Source organism: Oreochromis niloticus, linkage group LG15, assembly GCF_001858045.2.
Source record: "Oreochromis niloticus isolate F11D_XX linkage group LG15, O_niloticus_UMD_NMBU, whole genome shotgun sequence".
NCBI classification, from domain to species: Eukaryota; Metazoa; Chordata; class Actinopteri; order Cichliformes; family Cichlidae; genus Oreochromis; species Oreochromis niloticus.
Window position 1 is genome coordinate 32,139,884 of NC_031980.2, and position 9,021 is coordinate 32,148,904.

At 40.6% G+C, this 9,021-nt stretch overlaps 1 protein-coding gene across 1 annotated transcript; it reads left to right on the forward strand.

Moving 5' to 3' along the window:
* The first annotated feature begins 242 nt into the window (after positions 1-242).
* lsm4 (LSM4 homolog, U6 small nuclear RNA and mRNA degradation associated) lies at positions 243-3,734 on the forward strand. Its single transcript, XM_003449028.5, has 5 exons — positions 243-380; positions 899-940; positions 1,298-1,396; positions 1,872-2,052; positions 3,046-3,734. Exons 1-5 carry the CDS (start codon positions 378-380, stop codon positions 3,162-3,164), a joined length of 444 nt encoding a protein of 147 aa, XP_003449076.1. The 5' UTR covers positions 243-377; the 3' UTR covers positions 3,165-3,734.
* Positions 3,735-9,021: the final 5,287 nt, after the last annotated feature.

The window sequence follows — 9,021 nt, forward strand, 5'->3', positions numbered from 1 at the left end:
TTCAGATAAAGGGGATTTTTTGCTAAATTAAACACCCACTGGTGAATTATCTTTATAAATAAAACAAATGAAGGATATCTTAAGTATATCTTGGGAATAGGAGAGATGCAGCATATAAAAAATGCAATTTTATTTTTATATCTAATTATTTTGATATTTTTTACTTTACTTATTCTTATTAAAGTGGCACATTTTAATCGTTGCACCTTTCATTTGTTCTCATTTAATATTGGAAATGCGTGTTTCTGACAGTAGAGGGCAGCATCATATAATACAGTCATGAATGCGCCTCGCAGCACCGGAAGACAAAGAGTAACAGTAGGTGGGAAAATCGTGTTAGCAAGTAAGACACTAAAAGAAAAAAAGAAACCATCAAAATGGTGAGTTGTTAAAACTTTTCTTCTCTTCAGTGGCGCTGAGAGTGCTAGATTTTCAGCTAGCACTCTCAGTGCTAGCAGCATCGCCTTGCCTCTCCATACTCGGTACGTTAGCTATGTGAAGTTAGCTTAGCAGCTAAATTAAGCATCGATTACGTACACTAGTTGTTTTTAAATAAGTGCAGACTTAATACATAGCTTTAGAAAGCTTTTAGGTCATGCTCGACGTGCTGAGGCGGGGATTTATAATCTTATTTAGCTCCATACTCTTGCAGTTTTAAGGTTACTGACAGTTCATAGGAGTCGGTGAGTAAACGACGTAGACCTGAAGGCACTCTTAAAAAACCTGAACATAAGAGCACCTTCATGTCTACGCTAAACACCGCGGCTATGGAGACGTTTTCTTTGGACTATAACACTCCTGGCTGTTTTATGTACTCTCGCTTCAGTGCTCACTTCGGTAAATGCCGTTGATTACACACGTTTCGCCATGTTTGACCTGGTTCTCTTTTGTTTTGCAGCTTCCCTTGTCTCTGCTGAAGACTGCCCAGAACCACCCTATGGTGAGACTGACTTGGACCATGTATACAATTTTATATAACAGGCTGTAAAAAAAATATAATCGTGAGGAGAGAAAGTGACATCTCAAGATTTCTTACATGTAGAAAGCAGTGAATTGTAAGTGTGTGAGCAGAAAATGATTCAGGTTTCTTTTGAAATTTATACTGTATATAATTGTGGCTTCAGCTCTCTCATTTTATTTTGCTAAACTATAGCCAGTCCTAATTTCTTTTTAGAACTTTAATTGGCACAAGTTCAGTTTATTTTTTGTAGTGAGTATTGAAACTTTTAATACAGCTCTGAATTCTGAAAATATTCTAAGACAAGTTTTTTCCCCCCCTCATCTTTTCTCTCTGTAGTTGGTGGAGCTGAAGAATGGAGAGACGTACAACGGTCACCTGGTCAGTTGTGATAACTGGATGAACATCAACCTGAGAGAAGTCATCTGCACATCCAGGGTAACACTGACCTTGCTCTTACAATAAAGCTCTAGATTAATGACTGATGGTTAGAAAAGACAGTTTTCAGTGTTGTGTGCAGAGATATCATCGTTTTATATAAAGGCTGAGTAAGTTATTCACACTTTTTGGTGGATACACCTGCTGGCTGGCTGCGCTCTGGTGTTTGTGCACAGCCCTGCTTTTCTCTAACTGTTCCAAAAACACTGATTTGGACTGAGCCACACATTACTCTAGCTAAATAGCTACAGGGAATTTTGAATGGGAAAGAGGAATGAGAGTGAACTTCTGGATTTTTTTTTCCTTTTGCTGTAAATACACTACTAAAGTATTGTTTCAGTACAGATATTTCTATATATGTAGCTGTTTGGTCTTACGAGAGAGTGCTTTTTTTTTTTTCTTTTTCTTTTCTTTTAATCTTGAGTTAATTGTTAAGCCAATTTGATGGAACGACAGCCCCACTCCCCTCTCACAGGATGGAGATAAGTTCTGGAGAATGCCTGAGTGCTACATCCGAGGAAGCACCATCAAATATCTGCGAATCCCAGATGAAATCATCGATATGGTGAAGGAGGAGGTGGTGTCGAAGGGGCGTGGACGTGGAGGCGCCCAGCAGAACAAACAGCAGGGCAAAGGAAGAGGAGCAGGTGGCCGAGGTGAGTGGAAGCAGCTTTTGTTGTTCGTGCTGGATGTCTTAATAAACATGGGACAGTATTGAGTATTGTTTCCACATTTCTGTCAGTTCTTTCCAGAGTGTTTGTAAATAAACAAATTTACACCTGATAAATGTAAAAATAAATTATCCAAGTTCAACTTTAATTTCACTGAGGTTAAAGAATTATCGAATCCCTAACCATTCTAGGAACCCATGACTATTATCGTAATCATAGCTGAAATTTCTGACAGCTTCTACCACATATGTTTATGGATGATTTGACCAACAGGAGCCTCATAACTTTTTCTTATAAGTGTTTAATTTAAAGTCTTTTCATATCTACTACCTTCCTTTTTTTGTTCACATGAGAGGATTGTGGCTGCTTCACATCAAAACCTGATATGATTTGTAAAAGATATTAAACAGATCTTCCCAGTTGGGCAGCACGGTGGTGTGGTAGTCAAAAATGTGGCCTCTCAGAATGAAGGTCCTGGGTTTGATTGCATTGTGGTTTCTGTAGGCCTCCAAATCTGCTCGCAAAGTTGGACATCCACAGATATTTTGGGGATTTGAAGGATTTATGTTAACTTAAGGTACACTCTTGAAAGTCTGTACTGCTAGAGCCGTAGTACCAGATATTTCCGTATTTCCATAGACCTAGCTAAGGTACTTTTCTTAGAAAATGGAGTTTTAATTCCCAAGTGCATCTTTCACCCCTGATTTTCTTTTTCCTCTGACAAACTTGTGATAGTCAGGTGTGAGGCATTTCCAGTTATTAAACGTATATTGGTCTTTACTTGGTGTTGGTGGCAGGTTCTTTATAACTTTACATTTTTCTGTTTTCAGTGATACATACCAATTCTCCTTAACTGTATTATTAATTTTATTTATTTTCAATGAATTTTAAATATTAAGATTTGTTCATATTTACAGGGGATTGGGAATACTTTCTGTTACCTGATCTAACACAGGCTTTCTCTCACTTTCTCTGTAGGTCTGTTTGGCAGCCGTGGCAGAGGGATGACCGGCCCCGGTCGGGGTCAGCAGCAGCAGCAGCAGCAGCAGTCAGATAAGAAACCAGGAAAACCACAGGGAATGAAGAACCAGCACTGACAGACGACGCTGCACCTCTGACAACGTCCTGTTAATCAGTGATTCTTCCTTCAGCACATGAAGAAAAAAAATCTCTTTGGTGTGTTTTTCTGCTGTGATCTTTGTTAGGACTGATTGTCGCAGAAATCTCACTGTGAGACGTTAAGAGAAGCCGTGCTTTTGCACTGAATTTTGTTTTTTAACATCTGGAACTTGATATTAACATTTTTTTTATGAAGATGCCAGTGTATCGGCCAGAGCTGGCAGACTCCTCCTTTAGCATCAGTTTGTATATCGTTATAAAAAGAACATTTTGTATCATAAACCACATTATCTAAATTCCACTTTGCGTCTGTTGGTACACTGAGAAAACGTTTTTACTTTTAGTTTTTGGCGGTTGTCTCCTCAGGTGTAGTTTTCATGGTGCAATGGCCCATCTTCTGTTGCATGAATACTTTGTTTTCCTTGTTGTTTGTGAAGTTTTGTGGTTTGAGACCTTTCTTTTTTTGTCTGCTTGCTCCGCTGTAGGGTCAGTCACAGCAGGTGAACAGCAGACTGATAACCAGGAGACACAAATTCAGTCCCTGTAAATTAACACTTCTGTTAAAACGTTTGTAAGACAACCAGTTAGGATATCCAGACAAAAAGATTCTCATATTCTTAAGTCTGAAATGGATAGAGTCCAACATGTGATGTGTTGGTTGGGTTTCATTTTATTTTTGTAACAAATGACGATATTGTAATTTATTTACAGGAGAACATGAGAATAAAACAGCTTTTGTTAAAGGAGTTGTAATTATTTTGAAATAGTCCTCATGTCTGAGTCTGTTTTCTGCTCAGGGTCTTGTTCAATATTCTGGTGAATTAAGTGGTGCTGATGTCAACCTTTTGTAGTCTGAATAGTCAAAGTGCATTAATCCATACAGTGATTTATTCAATGCTTTGGGGGCTTTTTAGGTAATGGACACACACACACCTTCACAGCTTCAGGCAGCCCTACTTGGAATTATACAGGTTAAACTCGAAAAATTAGAATATTGTGCAAAAGTTCATTTATTTCAGTAACTCAACTTAAAGGGTGATACATATATAATACAGACTCATCACATCCAAAGCGAGATATTTCAAGCCTTTGATGCAAAAGAATCGATGAGGGTTGGTTTGATTTTTTTGAGGACCAGTCTAGGGAATTTCCCACCGAGAGGAATGATGCTGAGGCTGTGTGGGTAAGGAGACAGATTCAGGGTGATTCTGTTGGAGGAACTTGGTGCAGTAGAGGAGATCAGTGGTGTGAATGGAGGGGACTCCAGATGAGAGGCAGGAGGGACTAATAAAGTTGTAGGACATGGCACATTGCACACAGGCACACTGTCCAGTGTGTTTGGCATTTGCACCAGTACTGTGTTCTGATTAGGGTGTTGACACCTGGCTGTGTCTGTGGCTGGCACACCCACACTCTATCCAGCTGATGTGGTTCCTTCATAGCTGAATTAGAAGAAGATGGCTCTGCTTGGCTTGGCCTCATACAAGGTGTTTTGGCCTGCTGAGCATCCTCTTTGGTGCAGTTGCAATCCCTGACTCTCTTCCTCTTTTTGCCATAGTTCTCTTTGGTTGACCAGTTGGGATGTTCTGTGGCGTGATGACATCTTTGTATTTCTGCCTCGTCAAAATATTTATTCTGCTCCTTCTTTGAGAGCGACTTCCATCTCTCTCCCACAGCTGCATTCACAGCTGCACTGTCACTGATATTTAGTTCTGCTTTGACCTTTGGCCTCTGCTCTTTAAGGTACAGCATGAAGGCATTTGGAGGCTTCTTAATGTAAGCCTGGTCTTTACCCTGTTTGGTTTGATGCTTTTTTGGAGCGCAGCTGTGAGGTGGAGGAGCTGGAAGAACAGTTGCTGTTGTTGCCGATGGGCTGTTGTTTACAGGCAACTGTCCTTGGCTAGCTGTCCCTGGCTGGCCGTACATATGAGATGGCTGCATGGTGATTGGAGCAGCTATATATGAAAGTTGGTGCTCGGGCAGAGGAGGAGCGGATCCTAGGGGGGTGTAGCTGACAGACCCTCCACTGTGACTGTCTGCTGGAGGAGGATAAAAGGGAGGAGGAGAAGGAGAAAAGGGAGGAGGAGAAAAGGGAGCAGGAGGAGGAGGGTCGGAGTTTTCCCTCAGAATACCAGTAAACACATGTTCAAGACCGTAAGGCACCCCCTCTGACTCCATTCTTGTCATAATAAGAGCCAACTCTTCCCTGATGTCCATTTTTGGGATGGAGTTGTTCTCTTTCTGGGATCCTGTGGCACACAATCATAGGAATTTGTTCTTCTTAGACTGGGACTGACATTTTATATCATACAGAACTAAACTAAGGACAAGTATTATCTGCAAACAGGACTTATCAGTTAAAGTCAGTTAGTAATTAAAATATATTTATTTTATGAAGAAGTCAAATACCAAAAAAAGTACATAATATAGTGAACAGGTTTCAGTTGTTCATCAGAAACATTGTAATAGTTCATATATATAGTCAAGAATCTACATTAATTATCAGAGATATAATATTTAACAAGACTAACAAGTTATATGACAATTTCATTTGATTCAAAACATTTTTTAACCTTTAGTTCAGATTTAGGTCAAACTGTTATAAATTTAAAATACGGACTTGTGGGATTTAATACCTGATTATGCTGAACTATACTGCATAGGTATAGTTATAGGTATAGGTATATTTTTCAATTTCAAATTAGAATGTTGTGAAAAGGTTTAATATTATAGGCTCCTGACCCTTCTTTTGATGATCTCTTGGGCTGGTTCAGTAGGAATCACAACCATGGGGAAAACTGCTGACCTGACAGTTGTGCAGAAAACCATCACTGGCAGCCTCCATAAGTAGGGAAAGCCTCAAAACATAATTGCAGAAGAAGATGGATGTTCCCAAAGTGCTGTATCAAAGCCCATTAATAGAAAGTTATGTGGAAGGGAAAGGTGCGAAAGAAAATGGTGCACAAGTATCAGGGATGACCGCAGCCTAGAGAAGATTGTCAGGAAAAGGCCATTCAAAAGTGTGAGGGACCTTCAGAAGGAGTGGACTGAGGCTAGAGTTAGTGCATCAAGAGCTGCCACACAGAGACGGATCCTGGACATGGGCTTCAAATGTCGTATTTCTCCCGTCAAGCCGCTCTTGAACAAACAACATCAGAAGCGTCTCACCTGGGCTAAAGGAAAAAAGAACTGGTCTGTTGCTCAGTGGTCCAAAGTCCTCTTTTCTAATAAGAGCAAATTTTGCATCTCATTTGGAAACCAAGGTCCCAGAGTCTGGAGGAAGAATGGAGAGGCACACAATTCAAGATGCTTGAAATCCAATGTGAAGTTTCCACAGTCTGTGTTGATTTGGAGAGCTGTGTCATCTGCTGGTGATAGTCCACTGTGTTTCATTAGGTCCAGAGTCCACGCAGCTGTCTACCAGGACATTTTGGAGCTTTTCATGCTTTATGGAGCTTTATAGACAAGCTTTATGGAGATGCTGACTTCATTTTCCAGCAGGACTTGGCACCTGCCCACACTGCCAAAGATACCAAAACCTGGTTCAATGATCATAGGATTGCTGTGCTTGATTGGCCAGCAAACTCACCTGACCTGAGCCCCATAGAGAATCTATGGTGCAAGAGAAAGATGAGAGACATGAGACTGAACAATGCAGAAGAGCTGAAGGCCGCTATTGAAGCATCCTGGTCTTCCATAACATGTCAAATCAAATCAAAATCAAATCACCTTTATTGTCACGTCACATGTGCAGGTACACTGGTACAGTACATGCGAGTGAAATTCTTGTGTGCGAGCTTCACAAGCAACAGAGTTGTGCAAAATACAATAACGTGCAACAAGCAAAATATAAAAATGGCTAATCTAAAAAGTAATAAATATATGTACCATATATAAAGGTATATACATTACTGAATGTGTATACTAAATATGTTTTTCTACGTGTGTGTGTGTATATAGTGTGTATATACATGTTTTACAAATGAAATAGAGTAAACAATAAAATAAGATATATAAAATATACAGAGGTTGGTATGTGCAAAACAGTGGCATTAATGTACAGTATGGAGTGCATAATGTTGAAGTTCCAGTAGTGAAGGTGCGGTGTCTATGACGTGTTCAGCAGTCTGATGGCCTGGTGGAAAAAGCTGTCTCTCAGTCTGCTGGTACGGGACCGGATGCTGCAGAACCTCCTTCCTGATGGAAGTAGTCTGAACAGTTTGTGGCTGGGGTGACTGGAGTCCTTGATGATCCTCCCCGCTTTCCTCAGGCACCGCTTCCTGTAGATGTCTTGGAGGGAGGGAAGCTCACCTCCAATTGTCCGTTCAGCACACCGCACTACTCTCTGGAGAGCTTTGCGGTTGTAAGCGGTGCTGTTGCCATACCAGGTGGTGATACATCCAGTGAGGATGCTCTCAATGGCACAGCGATAGAAGGTCCTGAGGATGCGGGGGCACTGTCAGCAGTGCCACAGGCTGTAGCATGCATGCCATGCTGCATTGAGGCAGTAATTCATGTAAAAGGGGCCCAAACCAAGTACTGAGTACATATGTATGATTATACTTTTAGGTCTGACATTTCCCTCTTTAAAATCTTTGTTTTATTGATTTCATGTGATATTATAATTTTCTGAGATTTTGAAATTGGGGTTTTCATAAGCTTTAAGCCATGATCAACAAAATTATCAAAAATAAAGGAAATAAATAAAGGAAAGGAATAAAGGAAATATCTTGCTTTACATGTAATGAGTCTACGTCATATATTAGTTTAACCTTTTAAGTTGAATTCGTGAAACAAATGAACTTGTGCATGCTATTCTAGTTTTTTGAGTTTCACCTGTATAAAGTAAATACTGAGTCTGTACAATTCTAATAAGCTTGAAAGTCAGTATTTGGTATAATCACCTTTATCCTTCAACACAGCCTGAAATGAACACCATCCACATAGACAGCGAGGGAAGCAGAAGAACATCATATGAAAAAGGCCTGAGTAAAGGTGATTATCCTAGCTCAAATTTTATTAAAGCTGGGAAGGCACCAAAAGAAAGCTCCAGGAGAGCAGGACAAGTGCTGCCTAAGCAGAAACCTCTACTGATCCCATATGTGTCAGGAGTATTGGAACAGCTGTGATACATTTACTCTAAACACCACATCCACGTGACTTTAAAACCCCAAAACACGCTGCACCAAAGATTGGTCCACCCAAAGATCCGGTCCCCTGACACAAACAGAGTAATACAGTGTACACTCTTAAGTGCCAGGAGGATTGCCATGATTTATACATCGGAGAGACCAAACAACCTCTGGCTAAGTAGATGCCACAACACAGAAGAGCCAACTCGTCAGGCCAGGACTCCACAGTCTATTTACACCTATAGGCCAGTGGACTCTTTTAATGATGAGGATGTACACTTCCTAGACAGGGAGGAACGCTGGTTTGAGCGGGGAGTCGAGGAGGCCATTTACGTGAAAAGGGAAAGAGGAGGAGCCGTAGGGATACATCTTTCACCATCTTAAAATTGTATTAATGGCCATTGATCAGTGGTCATTATAATTTGCATGCAATGATCATGAAACTGACCTCATAGCCTGTTGGCCATTACATTGTAGCTCTTGCTCTATGGTTAGGGTTCATTGTCTTGCTGGAAGGTAAATCTCACCATGTATTATGCTTTTTAACTTTCACATGCCACTTCCCAGTCTCAAGTCCTTTGCAGCCTCGAACAGGTTTTCTTCCAGGATTGTATCTAGCTTCATCCATCTTCCCATCAAGTCTGACCAGCTTCCCTGTCTGTCCCTGAGGAAGAAAAGCATCCCCACAGCATGATGCTGCCAC